This window comes from Hippocampus bargibanti, linkage group LG04 (genome assembly GCF_051943395.1).
Source record: "Hippocampus bargibanti isolate YZ-2025 linkage group LG04, ASM5194339v1, whole genome shotgun sequence".
NCBI lineage: Eukaryota > Metazoa > Chordata > Actinopteri > Syngnathiformes > Syngnathidae > Hippocampus > Hippocampus bargibanti.
Window position 1 is genome coordinate 17,037,529 of NC_142737.1, and position 22,552 is coordinate 17,060,080.

A 22,552-nucleotide genomic window follows, 5' to 3' on the forward strand; every position below is an offset into this window, starting at 1 on the left:
CTCATAGCACAGTAAGAACACTACAACCCAATTCATTAACTGTCTTTCAAATGTGAAAAAATATCCCTGATCAATTAATAAATTTGGCTCAAGGAATATGGCGTTTACATACTACGTATTTCGCAGATACTTGGAGGAGGAAAGGGAATGCACTGTGATTTATCAATATTGCGTCTGTTTTTAATAAGTTTCCATCGAAGGGGCAAAGTTAAAGAAATCAACATTTATTGAAAAATGGAATCACTTTCAACATTCAAAACATATTATTACACAACGAAATATTCAGGCTCAATAATACCTACTTGTGTTAAATTCCGCCAAATCATAGATGGTTTGTCCTGACGGCGCGCTCAACAAACTCCACTGACGCCCTCGCCCTCACGCACAAACAATACACGTGTACCGTCGCCGAGCACACAGACGTACGCTACCTGCAGTTGAAATTTGCATACTCGGCACGGCAGCCAATCAGAAGCCTGCTTCTTTCTTCCGGACTTTCGCAAGCGTTATAAAGTCGTGCAATTGCATGTCGTTTTCCAAAATAGATGCACAGAACCTCAGCCCAGAAGAAAGATTCAAAAGAAGCTAACAACATATGTGACGCTACAAAACGTAAATTTACATTAAACCGTGACTGTAAAGTGTACGTGAGACTTATGAAAGGGGCTTAGTGGCTCGTAGGAAGCAATGCAAACGTTGCATTGTGCACCACAATGAGAGTCGACTACTGCAGCAAAATCTACAGCCATGCACATTTCCCGTAAATTAAGCAAGGTAGCATTTGTATTAGGTACATTCTTGATTTTAAAAAAACTTTGTACTTTGGGACAATGTTTTTTAATGTGATTTCTTGTCTCATTGTGCTTCAAGTTGCGAAAAATGGGCCAGGCAACTTTTCAGTTATCTGCCCTGTTGTTCGTTCACTTTTTGTCATGAGTTTGAGACACTCTTTGTACTATAATTTGGGAAAATTCGGCGGGCCGGATTAAAAAGCCTAACGGGCCGTATGTGGCCCGCGGGCCGTAGTTTGCCCATGTTCTTACTAATGGGTACATTTTACCATTCTGCAAAAGTTCATGTATAAATTTAAAAAGTATGGAGAGCACTTATGGACGTCCCAAGACTTGGGGATTCTATTTTTGAAGGACGCTCTGTGGTGGCCGTTTGTTCACCTGGCTGCTGCATTTTTTTCAACCATTTCAAAATTATATGGGGAAAAGAAAACGTACAGATGATGACAACGGAAGCCGCGAGCCAAACGGGAGGTTGGTAATTGTGGAAGAGGGCGCGATGGTTTTAACTTCAAGTACGCTTCTGCGATTTTAATGTGTCGTTACGATGTTTAATTTTTATTTTGAAATTTTTTTATGGCTGGTGAACGTAATCTCTTCCGGGGCAGTCTTGTCATTCAATCCTTCCCTCGTTTCGAAAGCTACTCCAATAACCACACATTATAAAACCCAGCGATACTTGTGCTGCTACGGTTTAAATTCACATTCCGATTGGTTGAGCTCAGTAGATGATGATAAACTTTCTTGTAATAAGCATGAATGATAAATGTCTCATCGCGCGAGAACGACAAAACAGTAGTTGACATTCGTGTAATTGCCACCTCGCGCAATGATTTTCCTGCACCGATGCTTTATCCTTCGTCGGGTTTTCAAATCAAACCCGCAGGCACGTGTCTTACAGCCCCCGAGACGGTCCGAGACTCGTGACAAATTTCTTCAAATAGTTACTCGAGATACCATGGCGAAAAGAACATTGTCAAGTGCAGCAGCTTCAAATCAGGATGGACTGAAGAGGGTTTCTATTGAGGGCAACATTGGTAAGATATATTGTGTTAGCCACCCTAAGAGTTCCTAATGATAATAATACATTTAATTTACAAGCGCCTTTCAAAGTTGAATGAGTTCCTGTGTGTTTTGAAATCTTAGCTGTTGGAAAGTCAACATTTTCAAGAATCCTGAGAGAAGCGTGTCCAGACTGGGAGGTGGTTTCCGAACCTGTCAGCAAATGGCAGAATATTGTCAGCGGGACCTCAAAGGTGTGCAGTGTATATACATGTTACAAAAAAATATATATTCCGTGTAATTCGGTCGGACTAACACTGAACCGAACTGCTTTAGAATTAGACTGTGTAAACTCTCAGTCGTACAGGAGTGGTCCATCGATGAAAAGGTTTCTTCAGTCGTCATCTGTACAAATTTGAAGTAGTATATTAACTCTTACAGTTAAGTCTAATAGTATACTATGAGTCTAACCGTGTATGATACCTAACAAAAAAAATATAAATATGATATGAACGGCTATCGAATTGTACTACCTGTAGTAACTTAAACATTTTCTATAGTTTTAGATTATATATCATAGTAACTGTGCAACAGGGTGGGCAACTGGTTAGCACAGCGCCATCACAGTGCAGAGGAGCAATGTTCGGTTCTGGCTTGAGCCTTCCTGTGTGGCTTTTCTCTGAGTGCTCCCCGGTTTCCTTTCACATTCGAAAAAGGTGGCATGGCAGATCCATGCACCACTCTAAATTGTCCCAAGGGATGATTGTGAGAATGTTTTTTTTGTCCCTGTGTACGCTGCGATTGGCTGGCAACCAGTTCAGGGTGTCCCCCGCCCACTGCCCGGAGAAGGCTGCCACAACCCATGTGATAGCCACAACCCATGTGAGGATAAGTGGATCGGAAAATGGATGGTAACAATCTTTGAAAATGATGAAGAGCCTTAGATTTATTGATGATGAACCAGAGATTGTAGGTATAGGAATGCAAAAGCTTCCACTTTATCCTCTTATATGAATAGATGTACCGTGTAAGCGTGTAAATTGTCACCAAAGATTGGGTTGACTGCAGAATTCTTGTTGCATTTGTTGAATGTTTTACTGCAGTTGTTCGTGTCAGTTGTCTTTCTTTCTCTTTTCTTACAAATGTACATATTAGGGTATGCTCCTATATTTTATACGTTTGTTTAAAATGTTGTTGAAATGGTTGATCTGTGTCAAAATATGTGGGAGGACGTAATATTGTGGCGCAAAGTTAAAATGTGTGATTATTTGTGCAATCTCTTCTGCTCCTGCACAGGAGAAGACTGTGAGCAATCTGCTGGAGATGATGTACCAGGATCCTCAACGCTGGTCGTACACCTTCCAGACGTATGCGTGCATGAGCCGCTTCCAAATGCAGCTTCAACCTCCACCTGCGCGCCCACTCCAATCAGAAGGACCACCAGTGCAGATTTACGAGCGTTCCATCTACAGCGACAGGTTAGTCAGATGCTTGATTACGCCCGAGGAGTTGTGGAGCCATCTCAGGTGGTCACGATGTGAGTTTATTTCATCATCTAATCCCGTCTGTTTAATGAATTAAGCAGCAAAATCTACCTGTTTTTATTCATCTCTGGGCCACTTTAAAATGTTGTCTCTCGTGCTTATCCTCCCCAGATACGTTTTTGCCCTGAACATGTATGAACTGGGTTGTATCAACTCGACAGAGTGGGAAGTCTACCAGGACTGGCACTCACTGCTCGTGGATGAGTTTGGACACCGGGTGGCGCTAGATGGCATCATCTATCTCAAAGCACCTCCTGAGGTCTGCACAAACTCTTGCCATTGACGATATCGGGTTTGCGTTGTTGACAGCGGTTCATTCCTGACACACTTGTATTTATCAGAAATGCATGGAGCGCCTGCATGGGCGAGGGAGGCCAGAGGAGAAGTCTTTGGAGCTGGACTATCTGCATAAATTACATGAACAGCATGAAAGGTGGCTGGTGGAGAAAACAACAGAGTGAGTGAACTGGTGCTATGTGACTCCTTCATACTTTAGAATGACGGTTTCTCCAGTGCATTTCAAGCTTCAAACATTAGAACCAACTACGGCTCAGGTGTCAAAGTCAAGGGCCAGGGGCCAAATCTGGCCCCCCACATCGTTGGAATTGCCCCGTGAAAGCAAATCAAACTTGTGAAATTCCATGATGTTTGCTAAAGTCTAAACCAACATTTCAAATTGTCCCATGTAAACCACAATAATAGTCATTATTTATTACTTCAAATTTGAAAACTAGTTATTCATTAATTTGTTGTGTGCTCTATATGTAATATGTGGAGGGGATTAAACATTGTAATGCAAGGGTATCAATCAACTTTTTCCCCACGGGCCACATTATCATTATGGTTTCCGAGGGCCGTTATGAATTTGGGGAAGCATTAATGTTTCATCCCCTCCATATGTTACGCGTTCAACAAATTAATGAATAACTAGTTTTCAAATTTGAAGTAAAAAATAATGAGTGTTATTGTGGTTTAAATGGGACACTTTCAAATTTTGATTTGGACTTTAGCAAGCATCTTGGAATGTCACAAGTTTGATTTGCTTTCGCGGGACAAATCGAATGATTTGGGGGGGCCAATTTTGGTCCCCGGGCCTTGACTTTGACACCTGTGTTCAAATGGCTTCTCCAAATTCATAACGGCCCCCGAGAGGAAACTTTAACTACAATGTGTCCCGCGGCAAAAAATTAGTTTGAAATCCTTGACCTATGGTTAAATTTAGACTTTTCTGATAGCGTGACACAAAAGTAAAGAATATCTATATGACGGCAGAATTCCTGTACTGCACCACGAGTAGTCCTCTGCTCCCCCCAACCTGAGAGCAGGGACCAATCGTAGCAGAGTCTGGCACCGCCACGTCTGGACAGTAGGGATATATGTATATAGGGCCAAAAGTACCAGCAAATTTTAGTTTGCCGACAAAACCTCTTGGATAAGAAGCGAAACGTGCGACACCTTCAAATTTGTACAGATGACGGCTGAAGAAACCTTTTCATCGATGGACCACTCCTGTACGACTGAGAGCTTACACAGACGTATTGTAAGAGAGTGTTGTTTTTTTGTGTCAAAAGTGTAACACTGGCTCTTTCTTTCCTTTCCCAGGATCCATTTTGAGTCATTGAAAAATATGCCAGTGCTGGAGCTGGATGTCAGTGGGGAGTTTGAAAGTGACTCGGCGGCACAAGAGAACTTGATCACAAAGGTGAGTGAGATGACAGGTTTCCAATGACTACTGCCGTGCAAAAATTCGCCACAAGAGGGCGCTCATTGACATGAAAAGCCGTTTGCTCCGCAGTCAAGATTTTGAGTGATCCTTTTCATCCTTCCTCAGGTGAAGGGTTTCTTCACTGCTTTATGAAGAGAGCGTCATTCGCACGTGCTGATGCACCGGTCCGAAGTGGCATGCAACACGAATGTTAGCAGAGGTCCAAATTCAATGGTTCATCCGGGACATAGTGATTTAAGAAACTAAATCGCAGTTGCTGTTAAGCCACAACCTTTGAAGCACATCCATATTTAGTTGAATGTTTACTTGCAGTAATTTGTTCTGTTACATTTCACCAGGTAGACATATGCTAATTACAAGAGGGATTAAAATTATGCCTTGACACAGATAGTTATGCTCACTTATTAATGTGCCCTATTTCAATACACAATACAATTATGAGAAATAAATCTCTCAATTCTCTCTACACCACCATAAACTGAAACTACTGATCCACAAACCACGATTCATTTCAAATATGCTAAAAGTGAGCATGAAAGGAGCTTAGAAATTAAATGTATTATTATTATTATTATTACTTTTGTAAAGGAATATTATGGCTCTCGTTATTTGTCTGCTTGACACTGTAATAATATTATGTTGACACTGTAATACAATAATATCTTCACTTTTTTTAACTTGTCGCGGTTGTTTAGAGGTATTTGCTGCATTGCGTATTCATGAGTGTCTTTCAAATACATTCTGGATGTTTTTGTCTGAATAAAGTTTTCTCTTTTTCACTTTGGTGGTCTTCTCCTACTTAACATTGGGGTGTTAATGGCTGTATGGCATCGTAGGTGTTAATTGTTAACCGATTGCTGCTTATCCATAGAATTAAGGCTTTTGGGTGACTATAAAAGTTTAGGGCGGTGTGACAGGGCAATGACCTTGGCTAAATAGTCCCCCCCCCCCCGTTTGTGGAGGTCTCTGATGTGATATGGTGATCGGAGGGCCCACTGGGATGCCTGGAATGGTCAGGGGTCATCAAAGGGCGGCCGTCTGCTATAAAGGGGCTTGTCTTCTCTTTCCGCTGCGCATCACTTCAAACTGAGACTGGCTGAAGAAGGGAAGGAAGGAAACCTTCACCACTTGGTCTTGCAGTTTCACTCGAAAATGGCTGCCTATGTGCTTCTTTTCTCATTTTTTAGCCTGGTTTTGTCTGTACAAACATCCGAGTATCGCGCAGGCCCGGGGAGCGGCGTAGCTACAAGGAACGTTTCCCCGCAATCTCGCAGCAAGTTCCCTCTGTACATGATGCAGCTCTATCGCTCTTTCAAGGCGGGCGACGTCTCGTCAGCGACGGCTGTCGACACCGGTAACGGCCGGCCCGCTCGACAGTCAGACTCTGTCATCAGCGTTAAGGCAAATGGTGAGTCCGCAGGATGCTTTTCTATTTGCTCCTCATTTTTCCAACTGATCTCTGACTGTTGTTATCTATGATCTCTTTGCCCCCGCTCCCCTTTTACAGCCCAGCAAGTGTCAAAATGTTTATTCCACTTTAAAGACTTTGTCCATTTTACGTGTGAGGGTGTGTATATTAGCACTCAGACGGCCTTGCGCAGGGGGGTCAATACACATCCTGTCCCGTCCGGCCGCGGTGTTTTGACATTTGTCCGAGGGTCTGGTTTGTCCGGTCACCAAGGCTGCATCTCTTATGGAAGCCCTTTAAGCATTTATTCAATAGCCTTGTTTGTCAGCTAAACCTCCAAAGTGCTCCTCCGCCACATTTTGTCTTCACCAGGAAACTAATTCAAGACACGTGAAGTTTTTGGGATGACATGACTGTGTGCCATTTTGGCAAACGAACATGTTCTTTGGACAAAACTGTATAAACTGTACGAGTGACTTCACATCGGCAAGTACTACAAATGGCCATAGTCACATTTTTTAAAATATTTTTCATAATCGTCTTTATTACATTTTGACATTTTTCTTAATTTTGTGAAGATGAAGAGGGCATACTCAAATCTTGATGTTTATGGACATGTATGTATATATGGATGGACAGGATGGATGGATAGTCTGGATGTATGTCAGTGTGTGTGTGTGTGTGTGTGTGTGTGTGTGTGTGTGTGTGTGTGTGTGTGTGTGTGTGTGTGTGTGTGTGTGTGTGTGTGTGTGTGTGTGTGTGTGTGTGTGTGTGTGTGTGTGTGTGTGTGTGTGTGTGTGTGTGTGTGTGTGTGTGTGTGTGTGTGTGTGTGTGTGTGTGTGTGTGTGTGTGTGCACACGCGCATGCATGCAGTAGGTAGGTAGCTATGTATGTGGGTATGTATGGTTACTCAATATTTGATTCTCTGTGTGTGCGTGTGTGTATGTACAATGTGTGCAGTGTGTGAAGTATGTGTGCAGTGTGTGTGCAGTGTCTACAGTATGTATGTGTGTGTGTGTGTATGTATGTACATACTGTACAGTATGTATGTATGTATGTATGTATGTATGTATGTATGTATGTATGTATGTATGTATTAGTCATTCATTCATTCATTTTTTCCCCAGGTTACCATCAATCGGGCGACAGATGGATTGTTACCTTTGACATGTCGTCTATTTCAACCAGCGACAGAGTCCATTTAGCAGAGCTGCGCATCCGATTGCCGTCCTTATCCACACACAAGCGGGCCGTGATTGATTTGTACCACTCTCGAAATTGTGAGCGTGAGAAGGGCCCGTTGTGCCAGGATGAACGCCTTCTTCTGGGCAGCGTCAGGACGTCTGCCACGAAGTCCTCATGGAAGGTTTTTAATGTCACAGCACTTTTGAGGTACTGGCTCTACCAAGGAGACAGACTGTCGGGCCCGAAGGCCTCGGCAGAACCCGAACCTGACCTTGGGAGTGGTTCTGGGGATTTTGAGCAGATACCAAACAAGGTTTTTATCAAGAACCCAGGAAGGCAAAGTGGTTCCACTGCCATTCGTGCAATGATGGTGCTCTTTCTCAAACATGAGCTCCCTGTGGAGGGTCACTTGGCCTACAGCCTGTTACACACCGTGGAAAACTCCAAGTACGTTACCATGGAGCGAAACAGCGGCGAAAGCCAAAGTCGTCGCCACAAAAGGAACAGGATGGAGAGGGTCATGATGGCAGCCGGTGGCGGACCGACCGTGGCACCGGAGCACATGCGGCGGCCCCTTTGTCGCAAAGTTGACATGTGGGTGGATTTTGACCACATCGGCTGGGACGAGTGGATCGTGCATCCAAAACGCTTCAATGCTTATCGCTGCGAGGGGGAGTGCCCGACACCCCTGGACGAATCCCTCAACCCCACCAACCACGCGTACATGCAAGTAAGAAGATTTTGACCGCTTGGTTCAAGGTGATCACAAACAAAGCTTCCGACTCACGTTTTCTCTGATGTTGTTGTCGCAGAGCCTTTTGAAATACCACCACCCAGAGAGGGTGAGCTGCCCGTCCTGCGTACCGACCCGCCTCGGCCCTCTGTCCATGTTGTACTACGAGAACGACGATCTGACCCTGCGCCATCACGAGGACATGATTGTAGAAGAGTGCGGTTGTCACTGAGTGCTCAAATAACATTGTCCCTGGCCAAAAGGGTCATGAGCATTATTAGCCGCACGGGGTGCTACTCAATACTTGATTCTCTCTTTACTATTTATACTCTATACTGTATATTGTGTACATAAAATATCCCACATTTATTTTTACATCAGTGTTGTGCTTTTTATTTTCTGACACATTTGAGCAATTATTAATAATGCCTCTTTCCATCCATTTTCAACACCAGTTATTGTGAAGAGGGTGTTGTTGGAGCTTGTTCCAGCTGACTTCTACCGACTTAATTCACCATTTAATATCACCACCCATGTCCAAATTATATATAACTACTATACAAAAGCATGCCACCATATTATACACAGTCGAGAGCAGTTCAAACTAAACATGTATCTATTTAAAAACAACAAAAAAACATTTCTATCACTGCCCCCAGAGATGCTGCTGATTCAATGTATTCATGTGTGCATATCAATGCAAATGCCTTTTGCTTGGTGAACCTCGGCCCGCTCTGGGCGTCCAATCAGAGAACGAATGAATGCAGACATAAATGTAGGCCATCATTTTGACCCCATGAGAACAATTTGACCAAAAAAATTACAATTATGAAGAAAATTGATGTGGCAGCAGTCAGCACAAGTGATTCTGAACGCAGTCGATCGACATGGCAACACAGAGGCCATCTCTGATTGGACAAGAAATTCTAACAACTCTATAACACTAAGCAAAGTAACCAAAATAAATGCAACAAAATGAAGAGAAGCGACTGAATTTGCATAATTTTACGAAACAAGTAGCGCTTTTTTTTCACTGTTTAAAGGACAACCAACACCATTTTTTTGTTTTTGTTGTTGTAACTGACATCAGAAAAACGTTTTATAGCATCAAAAATACCCAAAACATGCAGGCTGATGTTTTTAGTCAAACACCAATAAAAATGACTTCAAGTGTCCCAAAACTACTTCATCAGTCAAATGACCTCACACAGTTTCAGTTGGTCCCGCCCCCTTGTTCGTGACGTCACGCCAAGACGTCTGCTCGAGAATCAAAACAATGGCGACAGATTTGGAGAAGATGCTTTCTTGTTGCTCTTCCAGTTTATGAATATGATTCAAATAGTTCTGAAGAGGAAAGCATAAATGTTTGCAATCGATTAAAGAAGTACAGTGAGACCTCAACTTACAAACACCTTATCTTACAAACTTTTCGTCTTAAGAACATCAAATTTATGAAAATTAAACCTTATAAGTACTATTTTCATAATACACACCCAGCACAGCTGGCGGAGTGATCTTCGGTGGAAGCACACGAACGAACAGTGCTCCAGCACACGTCGATCGCCTACTTGGAGCTTTTTGCTGATAATTTTACTATGATGGGACTGAAAAGAAAACCACCACGGGCTCATGTTCAGCCCAAGAAGACACAAAATAAAATCACCGTCGCTGAGAAGGAGATAATTGAAAAACACGAACGAGGTGTGCATTTGTGCGATTTAGCGGCCGAGCACGGCTATGCTAAGTCAACCATTGCTACCATTCTCCGGAACAGAGAAGCCATCAAAGGTGCGTCTGTTGCAAAAGGTGTTTCCGTGCTCTCAAAGGGACGGTCTCGGGCAATCGAAGAAGTTGAAAAACTTCTGTTAATTTGGATTCACGAAAAGCAGCTATGCGGCGACAGCATGAGTAAAGCTATTTTATGCAAGAAAGCACGGCTAATTCACTTCCAACCTGGAAGTTCGGCGCTTATTGAGGATTTTAAAGCCAGTAACGGATGGTTCGAGAACATCTGAGGGCGAGGAGAAGGCAAAGTGGAATGATGTGCAGGCTTTTACCGAACAGTTCCATCCACAAAAGACTGGCTATGACAATCATCAACATGATGAACGATAATGTGATGCCTCAGCTTCATAAGAAAGAAACAGGTGTCAATTAAGAGGTTTTTAATCAGCAAAAATGATTAGGAGTCTCCAAAGAAAAAAGAAGAGAAGCCACACCAGAGGTTAAGTTACCAACAGTCTTTATGGAAGGTGGCTGTCCTTCCATAAGCCATCAATGACCATCAAAAAGGTAAATAAAACTTTATTTTACATCAGTTTATTTCTTTAATTACAGTCCTCATGTAATGTGCCTCTCTTTGTGACTTTATGATACAATGCAGCGTATTTCTTTCATTACAATACAATAGCACATTTATTGTACATAGAATAAGGTATGTTGTGTGTAGTTTTAAGGCTCATTTAGTTAAAAACTATATTTTATGGAAACCCGGGAACGGATTATTCCCATTTTAATGGTTTCCTATGGGATTTTTTTTTTTAGACACACACTTTTCGCCTTACACACTCTGTCTGGGAATCAATTAAGTTCGTAAGTTGAGGTCTCACTGTACTTCCGTATCAATCGAGCCGTCAGGAATCCAATGTAGCGTCCCAGAAAATGCACAAGATGACGCCCAAGCTCCGTTGGAAATGGGCTGATTTGTCTGCTGGGAATTTGTGTCAACTAGAATCAAAGAGTAGGCGGTGGAATCTTTGTCAAATACGCTCAGTCATTTGAAGTGATTTTACAAATTATGGACACAACTTGTCGGGAGGTGTCGGTTGTCCTTTAAGGCACACTGGAGTATAAGGCAGACTCCCCAGTGAACGGTGTATTTTCAAACTTTACCATGTACAGTATAAGGCGCACTGGACTATAAGGTGCAACTTCAATAGATAAAAAAGGTTTTCCAAATATACTATAGAAATATATAAATGTTTTACAAATATAAGGCACACTACATTATAAGGTTCTACTGTAGAGGCTGGCACTATTCCTCCATGGGGGTTGAAATTCAGTTGGTGGCTGCTGACAGTAGTTGCGAAACCTTTGTGGCTCAATATGACTTCACATATAAGGCGCACCGGCGTATAAGGTGCAGCGTCGTCTTTTCAATAAAATCAAGGCTTTTTTTGGCTGTGCCTTCTACACCGGAAAATACGGTATTGCACAAGATGCATGCAAGCCAAGGTTTCTGATAGTATTTCGACCCCCGTAGAAGGCCTTAACAGGCTTGTTGCCTAAGATTCCCGGTTAAAATCGACTGTGAACAGGATAAAATTTAAAAAAATGGAATGGCTGCCGCTGCTCACCCGCACAAAAAAAAAAAATAGGTGACTGTAAAGTGGCCTTGAGAGTTTTGAAAGAAGTTTGGAAGTTAAATGTATTATTATTACATTTACATTAATCATACAATATATATATAGTAAAGTCTCGTTATATCGATATCGGATATATCGATAGTCCCGGTTATATCGATACTATTTCTATGCACGCACGGAGAAAATTACATGCAAACAGGGTCGGATATATCGATAGTCCCGGTTATATCGATATTTTTTCGGACTCCCTTGAATATCGATATAACGAGAGACCTCCCAGTTAAAAAATTACCATGAGACATTCTTTAGTATCATTTGGACTTTGTTGGTTGACCGGAAAGAACATCTGTGCTTTCTTTTCAGACAATGTATCTCATGAAAACATATACTGTAGTTAAATAATAAGGATGATCATAAATAGCCGTCGAGCGTGACGATTTGCAATTCAACCAGTTATTTAAAATGGTTTGTGGTCTGTTCAATAAATGTTGGTCAATCTCTATTGTAAGCAGTGATCGTCCAAATCAATTCAATTTTATTTTGATCATTACAAATTAAGCCTCATTTCCATGCAGGACGTGGGAAGTCAGTATCTACTCAGCGACAGTGTGAACGGCGTAATCAATACAGTGAGACCTCAACTTACGAACTTAATTGGTTCCCAGACAGCGTGTGAAAGGCGAAAAGTGTGTATCTCCCAAAAAAAATTCCCATAGGAAACCATTAAAATGGGAATAATCCGTTCCCGGGTTTCCATAAAATACTTTTCATCTAAATAAGCCTTAAAACTACACACAACATACCTTATTCTATGTATAATAAATGTACTATTGTATTGTAATGAAAGAAGTACACTGCATTGTATCATAATGTCACTTTATTTACATTTGTGATGGTCATTTATGGCTTGATGGAATGGCGTTGGAGGTCGAAGGTCAAAGGGAATTGCTGTTTGAAAAGAGAGGCGCATTACACGAGGACTTTAATTAAAGAAATTAACTGTGCTGTAAAATAATGTTTTATTTACCTTTTTGATGGTCGTTGATGGCTTATGGAAGGAGAGTGACCTTCCATAAGGACTGTTGGTAACTTAACCTCTGGTGCTGTTTGGTCGTGTGCTTCCGCCAAAGATCACTCCGCCAGCCGTGGTGGGTGTGTATTATGAAAATAGTGCTTATTATAAGGTTTAATTTTCATAAATTTGATGTTTGTAAGACGAAAAGTTTGTAAGATAAGGTGTTTGTAAGTTGAGGTCTCACTGTATGTGCCTTAAGATTTCTCCAGCTTGGCATAGAAAACTGCCGGATGCAAATATTTGAGCTTCAGCAAACACACGTGCAATGCACACCACACTGCAGTGGATGAACTCTTTCTTCAGCATAACCTGCTTAACAAGCTCAGAGATCCTGATCAGTTTGTTCATCTTCCTGTGAATTGCAGGCTGGGGTCACATCATCATCAGCCATTAGTAGGCATCTACAACCTCTTTTGTTGATTGCGATCACACATTCTGGCTACGATGGATCATTGTGGCGAGGAAGAAAAGCAGTAGCACTTGTTTGTTTAGATGAGGGGGTGTCAGGAAGCAGAGGTGACAAGGAGAGAGTTGAGGCCAGCAGGCCGATGCGGGGGCGGCGGGGGCCAGCACAAGCGTCTGGATGCAGTAAGCTACCGTGGAAGGAGGACAGGATGGACTGGAAGTGATCATACGAAACTGTCCAATCCACATCTCAGATCCAGCAATATAAGTAGACATGTTGTCATTTTACCACGGACTGCGGGCGAATTATTTTTATTAGTCATGCAAGGTATGTTTGAATAAAAACGTGTTCTATTGCTTTATCACAAATACCCCAGTTTTGACTGCAATACTGGTATATTTTCAAATGGCCATATTTTATGCTGACACGACGGCCGTGGGAGTTGCCCAAGTGTAGATTGACCTTTCTTCTCCGCACAGGCTGCTGAATGAGCTTATCAGTTGGTGGTACGCTCTTTGAGGAATTCTGCTGATATGACTTGTGTGTGTAGGAGACCCTGCAGGCTCCCAAACACATACGAAGTTTTAATAATAACAATAAAAACTTCCTTGTGCAGTGTAGAAATAAAACAAAGATAATCTCTCGGTCAAACGGAGATAAGGTTTTGTTTCTGAAAACATACTTGAGCGAGCAAATGTACATTTGTGTTGCCCTTTGGAGCTCTGTATGGCCCCATTGTGTATTGCGATCAATGAAGCGAGGCAGAAGCAGATTGTTCAATCTCAAGCAAGCACAAATGTACAATGCAGACAAAAATGGTGGATTCAATTGTACTTTCTTTAATGTCGTTGACATTCACAAAAGGACTGATTAGATTCAAAATGGAAATGAACCCAGATTTAAGCCTCAAATGACATCTGACAGATTTCAAAAATGAAAGTCCGATAAGTTAAAAAAACTTTTTGTTGTGGAAATAACTGCGTATTGCAGGACATATGGGGAAATGGTCCCTTTAATTCTGATTATGTCATAGTTTACAATACGCTAAACAGGCTTATTGGTAAGTGTACATTATCAACTTAGAGTAAGGCACACTTGTTTTCAGCCTTAAGACTGATTGAGGTTCGATCATAGATTTGCTCTGGGTGGAGAGATGAATGAAAATCATCCGTCTTTAGGAAACAGGCTTTTGGACATGACGGCATCCCGGAGCCTCTTTTCACAGCATCTTGTTGATACGATTCACATGACCCCAAGACCAATCAGATGTCCATTTCAAACTGTGCATCATCACCTTAAAACACACATAAAAGCAGTATGTTTGTTTTTCTGTGATGGAACAAATTCCTCCACAACTCCAAATGAACCTACTGTAGCACAGTAGGACAGGACTGAACAAAGTTTGCATTCAATAAATTATAACCGTAGCTTTGAATGTTTCATTTGCTTGTACTGTAGAACTCTAAAATGAAAACATGTTTTCAACCACAATAGAGGACTTTTCATTATAGCAAATTTGATCCCAGATACAAAGATAAAGACACAAAAAACGTCAATGTGTGCTTTTAATTTTTATTCCAATAGTGCATAAGTATGATCATACTACAGAACAGCATTAGGGCCAGGTTGAAATATATATATATATATATATATATATATATATATATATATATATATATATATATATATATATTGCTTTGTATAAAATGGCTACAAAACGACAGACCTTTGCAGACCAAGGCTGTTCATTAGAGATGGGGTATTATTCATAGAAAAAAGTCACAAATTTTCAAGTTTCAAATTCGCAAATTTGCTAGATTTAAAGTCACTAATTTGCTAGATTTAAATGTTAAAAAAAAAGAACTTTGGGAGTTTGAGGTACATCATTCGGTCGTGCGGTGGGTTAGCAGCCTAATGCTCTTCCGTAGCTGACGGATACGGTCTTCCTGAAATGGACGAGTTAATCAGTTGTTACCTTTAGGGGTTTAGTAACAAAGAGATCCTTCAAGTCTTGGCACAGAATCACAATATTGTGATTTCTATCCGGAGTTTGAACAGGCGGTGTCGTATTGACATTTGGTACGTAGTTAGGCCATGAAAACCTTCGAAAATAAGTGAATTACAATACCTTGTGCAGCCATAACTTCAACTCCACAGGTACCCACTTCTGTTCTGCAAATTATCTCATCACACAGAGCTGCTAACGCTAATCCAACCCCCGGCCGAATGATGTAGCTCAAACTCTGAAAGTTTTTTTAACGTTTAAATCTAGCAAATGTGTGACTTTAAATCTAGCAAATTTGCGAGTTTGAATCTTGCAAATGTGTGACTTTTTTCTCAGAATACCCAGTCTCAAAAAAAAGATTTCAACCTGGCCCTAATGTTCTTCCGTACCATACACTTATTTTGCCAGCGCAGAATGAAAAAAAGAGAAAGGAATTGTGAAATTTACAATCAGCATTCACTCACATCAATTTCTTGCATAATGTATTTTACTTTGCTTCCTCCATCTTTGATCTTGATTACTTTTATCCTGTTTTCAGGTGTTTAAGAGAGTTTTTCTTTTCTTAACTACTTGTGAACAGCCTTGGTCTGCAAAGGTCTGTCGTTTTGTAGCCATTTTATACAAAGCAATGCAACGTTCATGCTGTGTCTGAAACTACGAGTGACATTTCTAGCCGCACGCTAACAATAACAAATACTTCCTGTACGACTGCGCATGTGAAAACCAGTTTGGTGGTTGCTGTTGCGCCGCAAAGCAGTAGATATCTCTGTGGTGGCATTAGACTTGTGCAGTAAGCTTGTTTCTAATTGAGCGAACCTCCTTGCCAGGCAAGGGTGGAGAAAAGGACTTTGCATTACGCCACAGGGGGCGTTTATACACAGAGAATAGCTTTCATGTACACTATTCCTTTTTTTCCACACTAGGGAGTATTTTGGCACATGTAGGTTTCATTGTAGAGGAGTTTCACCGTCTGAACATTTTGTCAATTTGAAATACATATTGCAGTTCTCTTGAACATACCAGTGGTGTTGCTTGCAGCTGGAGCGCTGTTGTTTATGAGGTCTCCATCGGTGGCCTTCTCGTTGGTTCCTGCGGAGGGGGGACTTGTCACACCGGGAATGTCTGGAAGGCCTCGAGGAGGGGTCTTGGCCAGAGGAGAGCTGCGACACCCCAACAGGAATTTTCGGTCATAGATAATCCTGGTACCTTTAGCAGAGAAACACAATTATTCGTTTACAAACATTTTTATAAAAATAGTACTTTCAATTCATTCTCATGAAGCATGAGCCTGTTTTTATCCATTGAACCCTTTTAAATTGCCAATTGTTGTTTCCCTTATTGGTCCCTTGAAGTTTAATGTGAAATTAAACATAAAACAAACAAACCAAAACACAATTTCACATTGTCAATTGAGCAAACACCCGCAGCTAACTTAATGCTAACAAAATAGGACAAAGGACAATAAAAAAGCAATAATATTAATTTTGAATTGTGTGTACAGCAAATCGGTGAGTCCAGAGAATTATTCTCATTGCGTAGTGATAAACTGTTAATGCCACATTCCTCCAGACAACATAATGCCCGGAAGTGACGCCACACAAATCGGTGCAAGCTATCGATGCAGCCCGTGATCCATCAAGATAACAAATCCACGATATCATTTTCACCTTACATGTATTTAAAGTCAGGAAAAAAAACGTAGATTTTTCTTACTACTGCCTGCCGGTTTTCTTTGGTCTTCGACTGTTGCTCTTTCACGTGCAGTTTAGTCGAAAATAACTTTTGTAGCTACGCTAAGCTTTTGTAGTAACGCGTTCAAAAACACAACAAATGTGAAAATGCTTTTGCTGCTCAATTTGAAGCACTTCGTGCCATAAACGACACTCGAGCCATGAATTTTAGCACCTAGCTTTAGCATAGCTTGTGATAGTGGTTGGAGCGCTATTCGATCGTAAGTCTGCAACATCCACACCCACGCTCGTGCGGAACACCAATGGAGGTTTTGAAGAACAAACCTACGTACCACCGGGAGTGGTGCTGAAAGCGGTGCCCCCGGGAGTAGTGGAGTAGTCTTGGGGCATGTGCTCGGCATCGTGGATGGCCACCATCCTGCTCGACGGGATGGCCGTTGCATTGCTCGACTGGCAGTCGGTGGACATGTTCTCCAGATAAGACGTTTGCAATATAAATGAAAAAGCTAGCGCTAACTAAAATCTGCTTTCGCTCAAGTAGTATCCGCCACCACGCCGTGCCCAGGATACGAGTATTTTCGCATAAACACAGATAAATACCGGATATCCTTAAGTGCAAACAATTGGAATACGTATGAAAACAGTCACATTTCACAGAAATGCACATACATAGGGATAGTTCAGGTTCTTAGTTAAAAGGACCTGAACACTTACCCAGAAAGGCACGCACTAAAAAAAACAGCCAAGCAAGGAAGCGAAGTAACATCCACACGTGGAAAAGGTGAGCGCTCACCGCCTCCAAGTGGTCAAAAGTAATCCCTGCACTAAATTTGATCAAACTGGGTTGGGAGAACGCCAGGGACGGCATTCATGATCTCGTCTCACACGCAGTTTAATTTTGCGCTCAATATACATCATTCTTCTTCTTCTTTTCCTTTCGGCTTTTCCCTTCAAGGGGTCGCCACAGCAAATCAGTGTCCTCCATCTTTAGAAGTTTGATCTGCATGTTTGTTTTGGCCAAGCTTTTATGTCGGATGCCCTTCCTGACACAACCCTCTGTATTTATCCGGGCTTGGGACAGACACAAGAAGACGCGTGTCCCCTTGTGGCTACAGAACAAGCAACTCTATGAACTTAATGAAGATGAAGTTGCTCATTAAAAGGCTCCCAAACGTAAAATGGTCATCGGCACAGCAACATTCAAAAAGCAAAACTATACTCACCATTTGATGACAATGCTCTGATATAACCGTGAATTGGGCATCTCTTTCCATACATTACATTTCTGTTAGATTTTATTGCTCATAGTGACGCGTTTTTATTTTTAGTAGTTCAAACCGTCGACCGGAAGCTTAATGTATAGTTGACGACATGGACGTCCAACTTTCTAATGTCACGGTGATGTATTCGCGTAGTGCTATTATGATACTGTCCAGCGCGCGTTCAACAAAATCTTAGCCGTTTTAAAATTCGCAAACACTGATACTCCCGTTTATTTTTATGTTGCCGTTATTGTATGAATGTACATAATTGAAATGTTCTTGTATCCACTACTGAAAGGCTGAAAAATATAATAAAATTAAAGGACAAAAAAAGCTCATACACTTCCGAGCAGGTCTCATGTATCATTTTATGCAAACACCACTTATGTGCATTGACTTGCAAGAATACCCATTCCCAACTACTTTTCCTTTAAAAATGCTGGGCTACTACCCGCGTTTTTGTTACCTACCCCCCTTTTAACTCATTCAGTGCCAGACCTGCAAAAAACGTGTCCACTCCAGTGCCAGGGTTTTTGTCATTGTCACTCGAATTGCAGGAACCACAGAATATTGAGTGTTATGAATACATCAACATTCAGTACAATGTTAGAAACATTAGACTCTCTTCTTTCCTCAGAAAAAAAGTTAATTCCTAAATTATATGGGCTTGGAGTTATATGAGCTTGAAATGAGGGTGGCTATCCAAAACAAAATGCAATACATACATACTGTATTGATTTGTATAGCGCGTGAACAACAGCTGAAGCTGGAACAAAGCGCTTACATGGAAAGAAGGGAAATGCTGCCCCATTATGGAAAAGAAAAAACATTGCCATATGCCATGGTCAGCGCTATATCGGCACCCAAGCAGGAAAAAAACAAAACTCGAACAAATTGGGCAATGGCGCTCTATACCATATTTTCAATTCCCGAATAAATTCTTAAATGGCAGTGAATGAGTTTTTAATGTCATCATAATATTTGAATAAACCGAGTCAAAGATGACATATAGAATGAAAAATAGGCTACAGAAACAGGCTCAATTAGGAATTAGTATGTCAACTCTGACAGGGAAGGCGCTTGAGCGGATGTACAGGGCCGAGCAGTTCTGACTAAACCACTGGCTCGTCTCAACACAGCTGGAGGTCTGGTTCCAGGCATCATGGCCACAGTGAGAGGCACAATATGTTTGTTTATACATTGAGGTTCATCCCAGTGGTTAAAATGTAAGGTAGAGATGGATGATGTGCCTCACCAAAAAGAGAACATACACAAACACATTGCATTTCTTTATTAATTTTGTAAATGTTGAGCTGGTGTACAGAGTAGGTTGTCAACAGATGCTCTTGAATTTGATTAGATTGAGTTTTTTTTACATGTTGACTTAAAATGCATGTTTGCTTACCCATAACAGTAATAAAAAATGCAAACAAAACAAGTTCAAATACCCGCAAGACCCTTATTCATCTTCAGGTGCAGGCATTACCCAGAAGTCAACAGTCTCTTTGTGGCTACATCTGAAGATTTGCTGCTAAAAGTACATCCATAACATAACTAGAATCTCAGTTGACACGGAAAAGTGCATAGCATTCTAAATATATATTCTCTCATACATACACACACATATATGTGTATATATACATATACATATATACATATACACACATATATATATACACACATGCACAGAAAATGTTAACACAAAATAATATATATAATATACATAATATATATATATATATATATATATATATATATATATATATATATATATATATATATATATATATATATATATATATATATGTAGTAAAGTCTCGTTATATCGATATCGGATATATCGATAGTCCCGGTTATATCGATACTATTTCTATGCACGCACAGAGAAAATTACATGCAAACAGGGTCGGATATATCGATAGTCCTGGTTATATCGATATTTTTTCGGACTCCCTTGAATATCGATATAACGAGACTTTACTGTATATATATATTATTTTGTGTGCATGTGTGCATTTGCATTCCTTAGTATTGAGTAATATGCTATTGCGTTGATATCCATCCATTCTATCAGGAATATACAGTACATGTCTTCCCTATTTTTCTTTTCAATGGAAATATTTTTGCAAGGATTGGAGCATAGCGTCACTCCGGTAGTCTCTTCATCAATGAGAAAGCATCCCCTGCGTGCACATAGCAAGATTCCTCCACATTCAGTGTGTTGCCATGTGGAAGGAAGCCTTTGCAAGAATATCCCGTAGGCGTAGGGTATAGGGAAAGGTGTGGGAGAGTTGATTGGGGGTGGGTGGCCTTGAGGGAAAAGGCTTGTCATTTAACCATTGGAACCATTGAGATGTTTTGTTTGCATCCATCTAATGTCTTTAATTGATCCCCAACCCCAACCCTGACATCAGTAACAGCCCCTGCTTCAAAAACAAAGCCCTTATGAGCAAAACATAAGGGAAAATACAGCATTGAACACAATCTCTTTACCTCGTTGGTGTAGTGAAATGCATCAAATTGAAAAATGATTATGAATAATGGTTAAATGTAAAAAAAAAAGGTTTGTGGCTTCATTGACATTAGTGTAACATATATTTGCAATGAGGATTATGGTTCGACGGCAAATACAGAGTGTACAGTACACATCTCAACTGCTATTAGCATATAGTAGTCAATGCATCAACACATAACATTTACAGTATTACCAAGACTTTACATTCATTTGTGGCTGCTAAACAAACAAACAAACAAACAAACACCTAATATATTCATGTTTATGGCAACTTTATGTGAAGAAAAGGCTTTGTGTCATCAAATGATGTGAGGTTGTACAATGCCAAGGAAAATCAATCACTCAACTTGAGAATTAGCTTTGATGGTGACCAACAAAACAATAAGAAAAACAATCAGCATGGTGACATTTTACATGATCTCAAATAAATGACCGCTTTAAATGATTGAAAATACAATTTTCTAAAAGAGGCAAAGTGATCAAAATGTGCAATTCTAATGTGCTGACATCATTTCTGAATGAAGTAAAGCTGCGACCCACAGACTGAAAGCCCGCCTGCGACCCCCTGGGATCCTCTCTACCGTGTCATTTTATGAGTGCGCTTATTGCTTCGTCAGCATGAGACACAATGAAAATTAAACACGCTTGAGCAAGGGGTGGGCTCACAGTTGTGGCTCAGTCTCTCATCACAGTGATTGCTGGCTGGCTCTGCAATATGTCCACGCCAGGCCAATGAGACAAACACATAGACGACCCTCAGCAAAATACGTGAAATTCTTTTAGCTTCGTAGACGTAGGGTGGAGGGTTTACTTTGGAAACCATCAGGGATACAGAAGTTGCATGTTGGCTTCTCATGATGAAGACAAACCTCACAAGTAGAACAAGTAACTTGTGATGAACCTCCGGGTTATCTGCCAATTACAATTTCTTACGACGGCAAGATTGGCGCACGACCTCCTCCGCTTCCAAGCACACGACACAACGTAACAGTAAATGGACACCGCGTGTCAAGTCAGAGGGGAGAAAACAGCACATGGAGCGCATGGGAAACAGGAGATCACATTTGTATGTAGCTGTCCGCACAAAGATACAGTCTATATAATATCATAGAGTATACGATTCGGATTGAGAGGGAAAAGAAAAGGGAAGATGACCGTAGCAGCATCAGTAAGATGTAAAACAACAATGCAACATCGCAGTTAAGTGCATACCGTAAAATATACAAGATATACTGTACATCCCTAGGTGATGGTTGGAGCACTCCTAAGCTTCCAATCTCTGCTTTTTGTTGGTGGAAAAGTTAGATCAATGTTTCCCGATTGGATTACACACACTAACTATATCATATATCGCATGCCCGGATCCACATAGCTGAATTGACCCAGTTGCCCCTCCCTCAGCCCCTCCCCCCACCCCAGCCATCATCGGTTTTCGTATTGAAAGATTGAAAGACGGGCCATGCGGCGGCAGTCGCTCATGCTGACAGACAACAGGAAGCATGTTTGGGGTGCTACTTTTTTGTCCGTTTGTTTTATAGGAAATCATGCTTATAGTTTGTAGTTATTTTTCAAATAATAAAAATAGTTGTTAAAAACTATAATTATGCTTCCAATATGTGAGAAAGCAGTGACTTGGTGCCATTCATTTCCTTTGTTTGTTTGTTTACTTGTTTGTGAGTGTTCTTCAGTTTTCTGCTGCTGGTCATGTGTCCATGTAGGAAGTTTTTGGGGATGGGCTCAACTCCCGCAGAGAACTCTGAGGACAGAGGAACACATGCTCATTTAGGACAATCACTGTTTTCCACAGACGGCTATTGATGATAATGTTGGCCGGCTATGCATTG

At 41.1% G+C, this 22,552-nt stretch overlaps 4 protein-coding genes across 13 annotated transcripts in view; 2 read left to right on the forward strand and 2 right to left on the reverse strand.

The window, feature by feature from the left end:
* Positions 1–1,407: 1,407 nt before the first annotated feature.
* dguok (deoxyguanosine kinase) lies at positions 1,408–5,818 on the forward strand. Its single transcript, XM_088994420.1, has 7 exons — positions 1,408–1,828; positions 1,938–2,047; positions 3,090–3,271; positions 3,449–3,596; positions 3,679–3,794; positions 4,940–5,039; positions 5,169–5,818. The coding sequence occupies exons 1-7, from the start codon at positions 1,621–1,623 to the stop codon at positions 5,193–5,195; spliced, it is 891 nt and encodes a 296-aa protein (XP_088850546.1). The 5' UTR covers positions 1,408–1,620; the 3' UTR covers positions 5,196–5,818.
* Positions 5,819–6,182: 364 nt separating this feature from the next.
* spaw (southpaw) lies at positions 6,183–9,783 on the forward strand. The gene is made up of 3 exons (XM_088995517.1): positions 6,183–6,471; positions 7,599–8,386; positions 8,469–9,783. Exons 1-3 carry the CDS (start codon positions 6,216–6,218, stop codon positions 8,619–8,621), a joined length of 1,197 nt encoding a protein of 398 aa, XP_088851643.1. The 5' UTR covers positions 6,183–6,215; the 3' UTR covers positions 8,622–9,783.
* A 4,271-nt stretch (positions 9,784–14,054) lies between these two features.
* On the reverse strand, positions 14,055–17,708 carry LOC148899296 (eukaryotic translation initiation factor 4E-binding protein 2-like). The gene is made up of 3 exons (XM_088994424.1): positions 17,264–17,708; positions 16,261–16,446; positions 14,055–14,529 (listed from the first exon to the last, which is right to left on the reverse strand). Exons 1-3 carry the CDS (start codon positions 17,397–17,399, stop codon positions 14,498–14,500), a joined length of 354 nt encoding a protein of 117 aa, XP_088850550.1. The 5' UTR covers positions 17,400–17,708; the 3' UTR covers positions 14,055–14,497.
* A 2,285-nt stretch (positions 17,709–19,993) lies between these two features.
* The window catches only part of ank1a (ankyrin 1, erythrocytic a), a 109,028-nt gene continuing 106,469 nt past the window's right edge, over positions 19,994–22,552 (reverse strand). For all 10 annotated transcript variants that reach the window (XM_088994429.1, XM_088994426.1, XM_088994428.1 and 7 more), the window contains one exon: positions 19,994–22,464. Coding sequence is in view for 1 of the 10 variants with exons in the window: in XM_088994427.1 (XP_088850553.1) it covers positions 22,411–22,464 (54 nt within the window). In the remaining 9 variants the exon portion in view is untranslated. The remainder of the gene's footprint in view (positions 22,465–22,552) is intronic.